At 37.7% G+C, this 15976-nt stretch overlaps 1 protein-coding gene and 1 pseudogene across 1 annotated transcript; both read left to right on the top strand.

Moving 5' to 3' along the window:
* Positions 1-535: 535 nt before the first annotated feature.
* LOC104774059 (uncharacterized) lies at positions 536-5347 on the top strand (annotated as a pseudogene).
* Positions 5348-7834: 2487 nt separating this feature from the next.
* On the top strand, positions 7835-9902 carry LOC109131212 (kinesin-like protein KIN-14G). Its single transcript, XM_019241902.2, has 7 exons — positions 7835-7839; positions 7922-8175; positions 8269-8432; positions 8557-8751; positions 8871-9085; positions 9164-9367; positions 9458-9902. Exons 1-7 carry the CDS (start codon positions 7835-7837, stop codon positions 9528-9530), a joined length of 1110 nt encoding a protein of 369 aa, XP_019097447.2. The 3' UTR covers positions 9531-9902.
* Positions 9903-15976: the final 6074 nt, after the last annotated feature.

The raw sequence follows: 15976 nt of genomic DNA, 5'->3' as shown, positions 1-15976 counted from the left end.
ATTTATGTGCCATCAATATTAACATTCCCCTAACTTTATTTATTAGGTCCAAGTGGTGATATAGAAGAAGAAAACGATGATGAGAGTAGCAATGATGACGAACCATTGGAAGGAGAATACCTTGACTGTTTCTCTGACGATGATGAAGTAGATCAAACTTACAACTATAGCACTGATGATGAGATAGAAACTGCACATGAAAACCCAAGAGGATTAGATATAGATTTGAATTTGCCCCCGATTTCAGAAGAAGACAATCAATTCCTATATATGCTTGAGGAAAATCAACACCAGACTTGGGAAAAAACAAAGGCTACTATGGGAGTCGCAACTAGCAAAACATCATCACGTGTTAAAAAAAAAACAACTGAGACTTCTACCTCAAAACAAATCAAACCAGGTTAACATTCTACCACTAAATGTTATAAATCTGTATTTGTGCTTTAATTGTAAAACTAAAATAGACTATTTCAACTTTTTAGGTTATCTTGATCATGGTGATCCAACACTTAAGTGTAAGTATTGTGGCGCATCGATGTGGTATGAAGAACGTCTAAACAAGAGGAGAAAACAAAAAAACCCGGTGTTTAGTCTTTGTTGTGGTCAAGGGACAGTTAAACTACCATTTCTAAAAGAATCTCCTGATATTCTTATAGACTACTTCATGGTAATGACGGCCTAAGCAAGAATTTTCGCCAAAACCTCAGACTTTATAATATGATTTTTGCTATGACTTCTCTTGGTGGTAAGATAGATCGATCTATTCCTAAAGGGCATGGACCAAATATGTTTCGTTTGCAAGGAGGAAACTATCATAGAATAGGAAGTTTGAAGCCAGATGAGGGTGATTTTGCAAAGTATTCACAACTATATATAGTGGACACAGAAAATGAAGTAGAGAACCGAGCGACTGTTATTGAGTAAGTTTTTTAATAATTACATCTCAATTGCAACTTTTTCCTATTTCCTGATATAGATTTGCTGTATCACAACAAAGATTAATATTTGTTTCTTTTTCTCGTGCTCAGTAAGTGTAAAAACTCAGAAACTGGAAATTGAAAACCGAAACTGAAGAAGGAAATCATCGAAGCATTAATGAAAATGCTGAATGACGTTAATCCGTATGTGAAGAACTTCAGGACAGCAAAAGATAGGTTTCAAACAGACCAAGAACAACCTTTTCATATGAGAATTGTTGCTGACCGTGTTGGAGTTGATGGAAGAACTTACGGTATGCCTACAGCATCAGAGGTTGCTGCACTAATACCCGGTGATTTTAAAAGAGAAATGCCTTCACGTGATATAGTTATAGAGGAAAAATCTACTGGTCACCTAAAGAGGATAAGTGAAGTTCATATCTCATATTTGGCACTACAATATCCGCTAATTCTTTGTTATGGTGAAGATGGTTTTAGACCTGGCATCGAAAAATGTTTTAAAGGAGCAAACAACACCAAGAAGAAAAAGAAGTGTATTAGTATGAGACAGTGGTTCGCATTCCGAATTCAAGAAAGGGATAACGAGTGTCATACGCTTCTACAGTCAAAGAGGCTATTCCAACAATTTTTGTGTGATGCTTACACAACCATTGAAACAAATAGGTTGAATTATATAAAGTTCAATCAGTCAAAGAAGCGATGTGAGAACTACAACAACATAAAAGAAGCTGCTCAATCAGGAAACACCACTATGAGTCAACAAGGGAATCAAATTAATATTCCAACTTCCTTCACTGGTGGACCTTGGTATATGGTTCAAAGTTATTATGATGCTATGGCCATATATAAACATTATGGATTCCCTGATCTATTTATTACATTTACGTGCAATCCTAAATGGCCAGAGATAACAAGATATGTAACAGAACGGGGGTTGACTTCTGATGATAGACCTGACATCGTTGCAAGGATTTTCAAAATAAAGTTGGATTCTCTAATGCATGATTTAACAGAAAAGCATTTGCTTGGCAAGACAGTTGCAGGTACTATATTTATCATCCTTTCATTTATTTTGGTAGTTTGATAATATTGATGATTATATTAAATAGTGGACGATTGTACATTTGCAGCTATGTATACTGTGGAGTTTCAGAAAAGAGGGCTTCCACACGCACATATCCTCTTATTCATGGACCAGAAAAGTAAACTACCAACAGCTGATGATATAGACAAAATGATATGTGCAGAGATTCCAGTTAAAGAAAAAGATCCCGAGCTTTATGAGGTGATTAAAGATTGTATGATTCACGGTCTATGTGGTGCAGCTAATAGGAGTTCGCCATGTATGGTGGCTGGAAAGTGTTCTAAGCTATACCCAAAAAAGCATGAAGACATCACGAGGGTTGGAGAAGATGGTTATCCTATCTACAGGAGGCGTCGTACTGAACTGTTTATTGAGAAGGGTGGTATTAAGTGTGATAATAGGTATGTTGTCCCTTATAATTCCAAGTTATCAGTTCGCTATAGAGCTCACATCAACGTGGAATGGTGCAATCAAACCGGTTCTATTAAATACTTATTCAAATATATGAACAAAGGTCCGGACCGTGTTGTTATGGTTGTTGATCCTCTTAATCCGGCACAAACTCCTACTATGACCACTACCAAACCATGAGAAGAATCTACTGAAACTGAGAAACCAAAAAATGAAATCAAGGATTGGTTTGACTGCAGGTTAGTCTTCTAATTTTAAAACCCGTGTAATGCAATTCTCATTTCAAAACTTTATTCTAACCATGGTATTTGATTTTGGAAAACCTTTAGGTATGTCTCGGCTTCAGAGGCTATTTGGAGGATTTTCAAGTTCCCAATCCAGTATAGAACAACACCAGTACAAAGGTTATCCTTTCATGACGAGGGAAAGCAACCTGCTTATTTTGAGGAAGACGATGAAATTGACACAGTTTTGGAACGAGTGGCAAATCAAGATTCTATGTTTATGGCTTATCTCACTCTGAACAGAATAAATGCGGTTGGAAAAGATGGAAAACATGCAAGGGAGCTTACTTATGCGCAAATCCCTGCTTATTTTACTTGGGAAGGTAATAGGAAACGGTTTAAAAAGAGGACGAGAGGATTTTCTTTGGGTCGAATCAACTATGTTCCACGTAGGCTAGAAGCTGAATACTACTTACGAGTACTTCTCAACATTGTGAAGGGACCTACATGTTTTGAAGACATAAAAACCTACAACGGTGTACTCTATCCTTCTTATAAAGAAGCCTGCTTTGCACGTGGTATTTTAAATGATGATCAGATTTTTATAGACAGTCTGTTTGAAGCGAGTCAATGGTGTTTCGGTGAATATTTGAGAAACTTCTTCTCAATGATGCTACTGTCTGATTCTCTTTCTAGACCAGAACACGTTTGGAACGAAACGTGGGAGCTGTTAGCAGAAGGGATTGAGAAAAAGAAGCAAGAGGAATATAACAATCCAGGTTTGTTATATTAAACTTTGGCAATATCTATAGTCCCGTTAACATCGATTTCCCAAGTTTCTTATCTTTCAAATTTCTGATTTTAATATTTCTCTGTACAGATCTTAATTTGTCGGAATCTGATATCAAGAACTATACTCTACAAGAGATTGAGAAAGTTATGCTTTTTAATGGAGGATCCCTTATGGAAATAGACAATTTCCCAAAGCCAACTAGAGAAGGTATTGATAACTCGAACCGCTTGATTGTTGATGAGAGGAGGTATAACCGTAGTTATTTGAAAGAAAAACATGATGAATGGATAGAGATGATGACAGCAGAGCAGCGAGGTATATACAATGATATAACTGATGCAGTTTTAAAGAATTTAGGGGGTGTATTTTTTGTATATGGCTTCGGAGGAACTGGTAAAACTTTTATGTGGAAGACACTATCAGCTGCTATTAGGTCTAGAGGAATGATTGTTCTTAATGTGGCATCAAGTGGCATTGCTTCTTTGTTATTGGAAGGGGGTCGGACTGCGCATTCTCGGTTTGCAATTCCTATCAACGTAAACGATTATACCCTTTGTCGTATAAAGCCTAATTCTGATCTTGCGAACCTAATAAAAGAAGCATCTTTGATTATTTGGGATGAAACACCAATGATGAGCAAGTATTGTTTTGACTCTTTGGATAGAAGCTTTGCTGATATTATGGGGAACATAGACAACAAAGTGTTTACAGGAAAGGTTGTTGTTTTTGGAGGTGACTTTAGGCAAGTGCTTCCTGTAATCAATGGAGCGGGTCGGGCAGAAATTGTTATGTCAGCTCTAAATGCCTCTTATCTCTGGGATCATTGTAAAGTGCTTAAGTTAACTAAGAATATGTGTTTGCTAACCAACAATTTGAATGTTGATGAGGCTAAAGATATTGAAGAATTTTCTGACTGGCTATTAGCTGTTGGTGATGGTAGGATTTCAGAGCCTAACGACGGTGATAGGAGATGTGAATGATCCTAAATTTTTTAGGAGATTTATGGGAGATGTGAATGATCCTAAAAATGGCTCTGATAACTGAAGCAGATAATCCAATAAAAGCAATTAGTCTGGAAATTTATGGGAATCTAGCATTGTTAGGAGATGTGAATGATCCTAAATTTTTTCAAAGCAGAGCCATTTTAGCCCCAACCAACGAGGATGTCAACACTATCAATCAGTATCTCCTCGAGAAGTTGGACAGTAAGTATTCTTTTAAACGAGTTATATTCATATATTTTTATATGTTTAGGTCTTAATGATGTCAATTTTTGTGTCAAATGATTAAGTTGTAACGACTTGGAATTTTTTTCAATGACGGACAGGTGAAGAGAGGATTTATTTAAGTGCTGATAGCATTGACCCTACTGATTCAGATTCTTTGTCGAATCCTGCGATTACACCAGATTTTTTAAACAGTATCAAGATATCGGGCTTGCCAAAACATGATTTACGTTTGAAGATTGGTGCTCCGGTTATGCTGCTTCGTAATATTGATCCTAAAGGTGGGCTATGTAATGGAACCAGGCTTCAAATTACACAGATGGCAAATCATGTTTTGGAAGCAAAAGTAATCACAGGAGATAGAGCAGGTGATATTGTATTGATTCCTAAGATTGATCTAACACCTTCGGATACAAAGTTGCATTTCAAAATGCGTAGAAGACAGTTTCCAATCTCCGTTGCATTTGCGATGACTATAAACAAAAGTCAAGGCCAATCACTAGAGAAGGTGGGACTTTATTTTGGTGTTCTCTCATGGTCAGCTCTATGTTGCTTTATCTAGGGTTACTTCTAAGAAAGGGTTGAAAATTTTGATCGTTAACAAGGAAGGAAAGATCGAAAGACAAACTACTAATGTGGTTTTCAAAGAGGTGTTTCAGAATTTGGATTAAAAATGAAGTTCACTACTAGAAACGTTTACTTGAAGTCAGGTATGTTTACTTTACTTTGTTGTAATTCATTCATTCTATATTTCAAACAGAAATTTTCTAATCATGACATGTTTCATCTATGACAGTCTACATAACTTATTTGCAAGTGGAGAAAAAGAAGGAAATTGTCTGATTGTTCTCAGTTAATAGATATTAAAAGTCTACCAAACAAACAAGGATTTTACTCTAGATTTTAAAAGTTTTATTTACTTATATTGTTTTTAATTTCCAAATGACTATAATCCGTCTATGATATGGTTTTAATGGGTTTATCAGTGTCCAACTTACTAACTAATTTAGACGGAATATTAAAACAGACTAACACCTATTAAAGTTTCGCAATAGATAGAAAGACAGTAATAACTTACAAGATGGTTTGAAGAACAGACAAATATTGTACCCAATTCGTGCTAAGGGTTTGTTACACGCATTTCAGTATGGAATAAAAACCTGCAAGAGGAATCTACCATTAGTTACTTTTACATTTAAGTTATTAGTCAAAAAATTGAATGGAATAGTAAGAGAGTGAACTGGAAATTTGGGACTTATCTTTTCTCTATAATGTTCTCAATTAAGAGAGATGCGTTTTAGTCATATCTTTTAATTCATGCTTCTGCTAATAATGTTAAGTACCATTAACAAAAATCTGCAAAAGAAATCTACCTGAAGTCAATTCTAACAAAGATGTCAATGAGAAATATAAATTGAGTACAAATATATAAAATCTGGGCTTAGTCACTTATCTTTTATCCTTGATTTTCTCTTGACACATTCACTATTTAAATCATAGAACAGCTACCTGAATATATAAAAGGTGTTAAACCAAAATTACCTATAACTTAAAATAAAATATCACAGTTGGAGAATTCTGAAAATAACATCGAAATACCTTATCTCTTTTAATGATCCTCAGATCTGTTCATTAATCATATATTGCTGTAAATGATTAACCCGTGAAGATGAAAACAACACAAAGTAAACTGCAAGAGAAACGGTTGGACTGCGTCAGTTTTGTGGAAGATAAAACCGTCGAGCAAAAAGGAACAGTAAGGTTAGTCTCTTATCTTTTGTCGACAATAATCAACCGTAGTACACCCTTGAATTCATAGTTTCCATACATGACCAGCGAGATCGTCTCCGATATTTAAAAAACAAAAAAAAAATATAGTCAATTAAGGAGATGAGTCACATATGGTAAAAATTAATCAGACAAATACTACGAATCACAATATCAGATTTGTTTTGTAGTAATTGGGAATCTCGATTCAGCTAAAATTAGCCCAAACTCATATATGAATTCATCCATAAACATAATCAAATAGACGGAAGCGGAAGTGAAAAAAAAAATTGGGAAACCTAGATCTGTCTGTAATCATTGAAGACAAAGGATCAAAGGAGAAAATTAACTAATTGAAATCCGACATACATTCATATTTCATCACAAATCTTCATCGGCATGAGATATCCGGGTATAAAAAAATGATGAACAACAGCCGATAACCTCTTCAGTTTTTTTTTTTTTAATCCTATCCCTATTTTGTTATATTGTTCATTAGAAATTTAAGTAAACATTTTAATGGGCCTTACGATATACTAATAGGCCTCAAAATAACTATCCTTTCGTATAATTATAAATGTTTACACGTCCAAAATAATTATCCTTTCGATATACTAATGGGCTACCACACTTGCCTTTTTAATTACTTTATAGATACACTAAATTTAAACCTTTTGAGTTTACATAACTGTACAACACCAAAAAAAAAATGTAAGAAAATGAACACAAGAGTAAAATGATGTTAGCTAAAAAAATATGTTTCACTTTATTTCATAAGTGTTAGTGTATCCTTTGATTATACTAAGTTTAAATTTTGTGTTTTTATCTTCATTCAATTTTATTACATTCTGCCCTCAAATTTGTATAATTGACCAGAGTTTACACACATTATATATTAACAAAATTCATATTCAAGATACAGATTTACCCCCGGTACACCGCGGGACAATGATTTCTGTTGACAAAAAAAAGTTACATGTAACTGAATTCTAATTCTTAAAAAAATAATGTCATAAAAATAAACAACAGACAACATCAATTTTAATTTAATTTAATTATAAAATAAAATATAGGCCCGCGGTGTACCGCGGGTTAAAATCTAGTTTGTACATTAATAAACAATAGTTTGAAAAATAATTATTTTAATGATTGAGAAATCTTCAAAGGTTTCTCTAGTGGAATGATGATTTTGGTTTAAGTAGTTAGTGAGTTGCTTTGATTAGTTTAATATTAATTATATGATTAATTTATTTTTGAGTCTTACAACCCCTAAATCGGCCACAAGAAGAGACATTTTGCTAACAGAGTTAATCTCATAATCACATATAATAATAAACAATTAAAAAAAAAAAAAAAAAACAAAGTTGAATAACTCTCAAGAAAAGTTAAGGATGAGGTAACTTCACTATCAAGAAAAGCCTACAAATTCACTCTCTTGCATAACTCGTTCTAACTCCAATTCTTCTTTTCTTTTGCAGTTGTGTAACTGTTCATGTTCAAGGCAGAGACCTCACATCTGGCACTATCCTCCATGGTTCTGTGCATCTGGTTGATCTTGCAGGAAGTGAGAGAGTAGACAAATCTGAAGTGACTGGTGACAGACTAAAGGAGGCTCAGCACATCAACAAGTCCCTCTCGGCTCTTGGAGATGTCATCTCCTCGCTTTCCCAGAAGACTTCTCATGTGCCTTACAGAAACAATAAACTCACTCAGCTTCTGCAGGACTCCCTCGGTGAAATTCTCAAAACCATCGTAACTTGTTGCATTTGTATCTATATATATACATGGACTTGAATCTTATACAACAAATTTTCTACAATATCAGGAGGATTAGCCAAGACGCTTATGCTTGTCCACATAAGTCCAGAAGCTGACACTCTCGGAGAAACTATTAGTACTCTGAAGTTTGCTGAACAAGTGGGAAGTGTTGAGCTAGGCGCTGCTCGTGTGAACAAAGATAACTCAGAGGTTAAGGAGCTTAAAGAACAAGTTCGTAAACCATACACTATGACTAGAATGTGGTTGTTCTACATACTCATTTGCTGTTTTCGTTCATTCTCACCATAAGTGTATATCATATCACTAATCTGCTACTGTTCTTGGGGGTTCTTAGCTTGCTAATCTTAAGATGGCTCTAGTGAGGAAAGGAAATGGTAATGATGTACAACCAACCTCTATACCAATCAACCGTGAGAGAATATCGAGAAGGATATCACTTGAAACTCCTACTATTCGACCCAAATTACCTATTATGGGAAACACATCAAGCAACAGTAAGCCCCAGATCATGGATCTAAGTGGATCAGAGGTAATGCTCTGCCTTCTTTCATGAGCTACCAATGCTGCTGATTTAAACTTAACTAGAATTGATAAATTTATGTCATTTGTGTATAAATGTAATATATATACCCTTTGAAACATATGCAGGCTTTTAGCGATTCTACTGCATCTGCAAGAAGGCACATCTTAGATATCCATGAGCTTATGAAATCTTCTTCTCCGGCTTGGCCAAGGCAATTACTCGAAGATAGAGAATCTAAGTCAGGGGAGTGGATCGATAAGCACGAAGAACAAATTCAAGATCATAATCCGAATTTTGCTGAGCAGTTTTACCAGTCAATGGTCCCTCAACAACATTCCCTGTAAGTAACTCACATTACATTTTATACTTTACTGTATGTAACTCTTCATCTTCTTAATCTTGATCTTTCAAACGACAGAAATGGTGGGAAACAAGATTTCGAAGTGCAGAGTATTACGGATAACGAATCTGATGAGGCCACAGCAAGCGATTGCTCAAATTCTGATTTGCTGTGGCGATTGAGCGTTCAAGTGAATGTTCCCAGAGTTTCGAATGTCCAAAACTCATCAAACCCCAAACCAAATAAAATTCAGCCAAGAACTGCTAAACTCTCAGAAACTAGGTAACAAAAATATATATACTTTTTTACAAGTGTTTCCAGCTAGTTTAAGCGATCTAATTTGGAGCTTTTGTCTTTTTTTGCTTGTGATAGAAGCTTGATTCCATCGCTGATCCCAGCACCAAGCAAGAGACTTCCTAATTCGCAGCCGCAGCGACCAACCTGATACGGTTCATCAGACTTATTATAGGAGCAAGCCGTTGGTGAATTCAAATATTGGGGAGGAGAGCTCTGAGTTGCCACGTCAGCAGGTTGCAAGTGGAAATGAAGACTCAGTTTGAAGAAGAAGGTTTGCCATTTTGAAGAAAGAAGAATAAATAGATTCGTTGGGACTCTTTTCTCTTTTATGTTAATTCTGAATTTGTTAGCTTCAAGAGATGTTCTTGAGCTCCTAAGTGATGTGCTCAGGTATCGATCAATGTTGATCGTAGCTTGTTCAGTTTAACAACCCAAACAGTTTCGTATTTCTTCTTGAGATTCCCGATTACAATCTCTGTAACTCTGGGATCTAATTCTAATTGAATATAGTGTTGCTTTACATTCGCGACTGTTCTATAATCTATCATTGGTGCGTGAAACTAAGATCGGAGCTTAATCGCGATGAGTGAGATGCAAGAACCAGAGTTGAGTGCGCTGTTGAACCACCAGGACAATCCGACGGAGAACCTTATGCATTTTTTACGCGGCGGATACTACTGACTGGTTCAATCGAAGGCGGAACATGAAGATAAGCTGCAATCGTTGGATGCGACGCTTCAATCGGTGCTGAGTGCCTTATCGCGAGTGGAGATTCAGCTGGGAAATCGACCGGAGCAGCCTGAATGTTCATCTCCACCGTCACAGGTACGGTATAATACCGATTCTTATCAACGTGTTTCTGATGATCGGAATCTACCACTGGAGAATAGATCTAGCTTATTGAGGAAGATTGATATGCCAGTTTTTGATGGATCTCAAGTGTATGAGTGGTTGTCGAAGGTGGAAAGATTTTTTCGTGTAGGTCGTTACTCTGAGTACGATAAGTTGGATATGGTAGCCTTAAGCAGAGAATTTCCCTCGTGGAATGAGTTTAACTAGGAGATGAATCGCAGAGAATTTCCCTCGTGGAATGAGTTTAAGCAGAGGCTGTTTCTACGGTTTGGAGAGTCGATTGAGGCAGATCCTGGTAATCGTTTGTTTGCGATTAAACAAACAGGGACAGTAGCAGCTTATGTCACTGAATTTGAAGATTTATCTGCTCAGGTTCCTGGTTTAGATGATTCTCATTTGGAGAAAATATTTTACAATGGTTTGAAGCAGGAGATGAAGGAAGTGCTTAAGATGAAGGAGCCTCAAGGTATTGAGTATCAGAAGGCAGCAGTGTTGAGAATGGAATCAAGCTCTTTTTGCCAATTAATTAGTGAGAAGGAGAACAGGCCAGTGGTACCAGTTAAGCAATTTGTTTCCAAACCTCCAATTCCTTATACAACGACTAAACCATTGATTTTAGCTGGTGGAGCGGGTTAAGCTGTACAACCTGGTGCAATTGTGAAACAGGGAGGTCAACCACGACAGAGGCATACATCAGAGGAGTTGGATGTCATGCGTAGTAAGGGCATATGTTTCAAGTGTAAAGGGAAGTACTCTCGTGGTCACGTCTGTCCCTTGAAAGAATTACAAATATTAACTGTTGTGGATGGGTTGGAATTTGAAGTGATGGTTGAGGAGATGCAGCTTGATGTTATAGAGGAGATAGTTCAGACTCCATAAGTGAGATGTTTATCTCTTAACTCTTTTCTCGGGTTGCATTCTCCAAGGACAACAAAGTTGACAGGAAGGATTGGTAAGAGCACGGTAGTGATATTGTTAGATTCAGGGGCATCTCATAATTTCATCACACCTGTAGTAGCGTCCCGCTTGAAGTTAAAAGTATCTAAGACTAATGCTTCAGAAGTAATCTTGGGGAATGGAGCATCGGTTCATGGCTTTGGAGTTTGTAAGCGTGTCTCTTTCCAAGTTGCTGGTGAGGAATTTGTCACTGACTTTATGGTGTTAGACCTTGGAGCTGTGGATGTTATTTTGGGTATTCAATGGCTAGAGACTTTGGGAACATGTCAAGTAGACTGGAAGCAACAGGAGTGGCAATTCACTTATCACGGTAAACGTGTGACGTTGAAAGGAGATCCGTCACTACACGCTCCAGCGTTCTCTATCAAGACTCTTGCTGCTCCAATTCGAAAAACTTTAACAGACAAACACGCTTTTGGACTCATGGTACCACCAGTTACTATTTCAAACAAACAAGTGGTGCCTTTGTTAACAGCGGTCTTAGACAAGTTTGCGGCAGTGTTTGACCTTCCGGTTGGTTTACCTCCAATCCGTGGTCAAGAACATACTATTACCTTACGTCCTGGAGTTCAAGCTATCACAGTTCAACCATATCAGTACCCACATTCTACTAAAGAAGTTATGGAGAAGATGGTGGATGAGATGTTGACAGCTGGGATTATACGTCCGAGTAACAGCTCGTTTTCAAGTCCTGTCTTTCTAGTAAAAAAGAAGGATTCCTCTTGGAGGTTCTGTGTGGATTACAGAGCTTTGAACCGAGCTACTATACCGGACAAATTTCCGATTCCTGTCATTGATCAATTGTTGGATGAGTTATATGGAGCTGTTAGCTTTTAAAAAATCGATTTAAGATCAGGATATCATCAGATTCGTATGTGTGAAGATGATATTAAGAAGACAACATTCAGAACGTTGGAGGGCCATTACGAGTTCTTGGTAATGCCCTTTGGCCTCACTAATGCACCTGCAACCTTTCAATCATTAATGAATAAGGTCTTTAAGCCATATCTACGAAAGTTTGTGGTTGTCTTCTTCGATGACATCCTCATCTATAGTCCGAGCTTGGAAACCCATGCAACACATTTGAGTTTGGTTTTGCAGTTACTTAAAGAGAATCGCTTATTCGCTAATCAAAAAAAGTGCCTATTTGGACAACATAAGGTGGAATATCTAGGACATATCATTTCAGCTAGTGGAGTAGCTACTGATGCAGCTAAGACAGAAGTTATGCTTAAATGGCCAAATCCTACCAGTATTAAGCAGTTAAGAGGTTTTTTGGGATTGACTGGGTACTATTGAAAGTTTGTGAAGGATTATGGTATGATTGCAAGACCTTAAAAAAGGATCAGTTTGGGTGGTCTGATGAAGCTCAGACAGCATTCGACAATCTTAAGCAAGCGATGATTTTGACTCTTGTACTTGGTTTACCAGACTTTGACAAAGTTTTTGTTCTGGAAACAGATGCCTCGGGCACTGGTGTAGGAGCGGTGTTGATCCAGGATAAGCGCCCCCTGGCTTACTTTAGCCATGGCCTCACTGATCGAGAGCAACTGAGGCCAGCCTATGAACGCGAGTTGATGGCTATAGTGATGGCAGTTCTGAAATGGAAGCATTATTTGCTGGGAAGAATATTTAAGGTACATACAGACCAGCGTAGCTTGAAGTTTTTGTTGGAACAGAAGGAAGTTAATATGGAATATCAACGTTGGTTAACTAAGCTTTTGGGTTTTGATATGGATATCATTTACAAACCTGGTGTGGAAAATAAAGCAGCAGATGTTCTTTCACGCATTCCTCATCCGGTCTCTGCTTTATTGCTGGCTATTACAGTTCCAGAGGTGCTACAAATGCAGGATATTTAAAAGGAGATCGATGCTGATCAAGGGATCCAACAGTTGTTGTCTCAGCTGCAGTTAACTCCAGAGTCACTTGGTCATTATCATGTGGTGAATGGGAGACTATGGTACAAACAACGGTTAGTGCTTCCAAAATCTTCAATGTTTATTCCTTTGATTATGGGCGAGTTTCATGATAGCAAGCTGGGTGGTCATGCGGGTATTCTTAAAACTATGAAGCCAATTCAATCGGTTTTTCATTGGGAAGGTATGTACAAGGATGTGCAACGTCATGTTACAGAATGTGCAGTGTGTCAAACATATAAGTATTCTACGCTAGCACCTGCAGGATTGTTGCAACCTCTTCCGATACTTGTCGCTATTTGGGAGGATGTATCTTTGGATTTTATTGAAGGACTACCAACTTCCGGAGGAGCCAATGTGATTTTGGTAGTGGTAGACAGGTTGAGCAAGGCAGCTCATTTTTTGGGGCTTCGTCATCCGTTTAAAGGCTGTGATGTTGCTATGAAATTTGTCTCGGAGGTGGTTTGTCTTCTTGGTTTTCCCAAAACTATAGTTTCAGACCGTGACAAGATTTTTATGGGAGCTTTGTGGAGAGAGTTGTTTCGGTTCGCAGGCACTAAATTGAAGTTTAGTACATCATATCATCCCCAAACTGACGTTCAAACAGAGGTCTTGAACTGCTGCTTGGAGACATATCTACGCTGTTTTGCCTCAGGCCATCCAAAGACGTGGTTTAAGTACTTTATGTGGGCAGAGTATTCATACAATACAGCTTATCATTCAGCTATTAAGTCCACTCCTTTTAAGCTCGTTTATGGTCGGGATCCACCTGCGTTGCTGCGTTTTGAAACGGGGTCAACAACAAATTTTGATCTCGAGACACAACTCAAGGAAAGGGATTCTATGTTGTCTGATACAATTAAGGCGAATTTGCAGCGAGCACATGAGATAATGAAGAAGCAGGCTGATAAGCATAGGCGTGATGTGGTGTATGCAGTGGGAGATTGGGTTTATCTTAAACTTCAGCCTTACAGGCAGCTTATGGTGGTTCGGAGGTCGTGTCACAAGTTATCCGCCAAGTTTTTTGGACCTTTTCAGATTTTGGAGCGCATTGGTTCTGTTGTGTATCGCTTACAGCTTCCAGAATCGGCAAAGATTCATGATGTCTTTCATGTTTCTCAACTTAAGGCAGTGGTTGGAGATCCTCACTTGGTGCAGCACACGGATCCTCCGGAGTTGGTGGAGGATGCTTTCTTGTTTCCGGAGAAGATTATACAGGTTCGTTTCACTGCTTCTGGTCAGAAGGAATTCTTGGTGCATTGGTATGATCGTCCGCAGGAGGAAGACTCGTGGATGTTGTCAAAGGAGTTTATCCGCTTGTTTCCAGAATTTCAGCTTGAGGACAAGCTGGGTCTCCGGGGGGGGGGGGGGGGAAGTATTGATACGGTTCATCAGACTTATTATAGGAGGAAGCCGTTGGTGAATTCAAATATTGGGGAGGAGAGCTATGAGTTGCCACGTCAGCAGGTTGCAAGTGGAAATGAAGACTCGGTTTGAAGAAGAAGGTTTGCCGTTTTGAAGAAAGAAGAATAAATAGATTCGTTGGGACTCTTTTCTCTTTTATGTTAATTCTGAATTTGTTAGCTTCAAGAGATGTTCTTGGGCTCCTGAGTGATGTGCTCAGGTATCAATCAATGTTGATCGTAGCTTGTTCAGTTTAACAACCCAAACAGTTTCGTATTTCTTTTTGAGATTCCCGATTACAATCTCTGTAACTCTGGGATCTAATTCTAATTGAATATAGTGTTGCTTTACATTCGCGACTGTTCTATAATCTATCACAACCAGAGATGGGAAACGCAGACTGAGTTTAGGCACATGAACCATGTTTTCTCACCAGTTTTGTAAAGAGTTTTTAAAGGAAGGAGACAAAAATATTTGTTATTTGTGTATATTGCGAGAGCTTTCTCTATTTTGGCCGCTCTTATTGTGTCATTATGATAAAATCTCAAATTTGTTGCTTTGAGTGTACAAAGAAGGATTCCTTATTATAACATCTTCTGTGTCATTATGATAAAATCTCAAATTTGTTTATTAATCTAACCGTTGGGAATTTTCTAGTAATTGTAGTTTTCTTTTTTTTCGTTTTTCGTATTTGATATATATTATATCAGCAACTGGAATTTTCTTTTTTTCGTTTGTTGTCATGAATTAGATCCGAAAGACTCGACTCAGCTTGGACCATTATAAACTGTCATGGTTCTGTACTTTTGTAAGAAAAGATTATGATGGGCAAAGTTACAAAATACTGTTGAACGAGTAATGCTACTAGCTCAGAAATAAGAATTAAGGAAGGCGAAACAAAGGACTTTATTAAGATTGTCAAAGATCGTCGAATTACAATGTATCCGTTATAAGCCGATCGGCTAATTACAGAGAATTGTATTCTCAAATTGACTAACAATACTGAAAGCTAGAATTGGACTGACTCCAGATTCCTGTCCTTTGTTACTTCCTGTCTTCTATGCGCTGCTCCCTCGGTATTTATAGTTGATGGGACGCTTCATCTTTCTACCTCAGGATCGATGTGGTATTGTCTTCAAACAAAGGTGGCGGTCGTTTCTTTGCGGGCCGTCACTAACTGGGTTGTCCGTCTCAATTGGGCCTTCTAGAAGTTTCGTCGTCCCAATAAGGGAGATTAGGTCAGTTAAGATTAATGGAGGTTATGCTGACTATTTCGATAATGGGTCTGAGGGAAAGCCTGTTAAGGCTGGGTGAAACCCATATCCAACAAGGGGAACTTTTTAAAGAAAGTCCAACATCAAGAAAGTACGTTTTGAGAGATGAGAGAATGAGATACCACAGGAAACGACAGGTACGTGGTGGATACGCCGGACCGCATTCAGCAAGCCCAGGAGGAGCTTCC

Source organism: Camelina sativa, chromosome 20 (genome assembly GCF_030686135.1).
Source record: "Camelina sativa cultivar CO46 ecotype springtype chromosome 20, ASM3068613v1".
NCBI lineage: Eukaryota > Viridiplantae > Streptophyta > Magnoliopsida > Brassicales > Brassicaceae > Camelina > Camelina sativa.
Note: the sequence above shows the minus strand (reverse complement) of the source record. Positions and strands in the feature narration are given on the sequence as shown.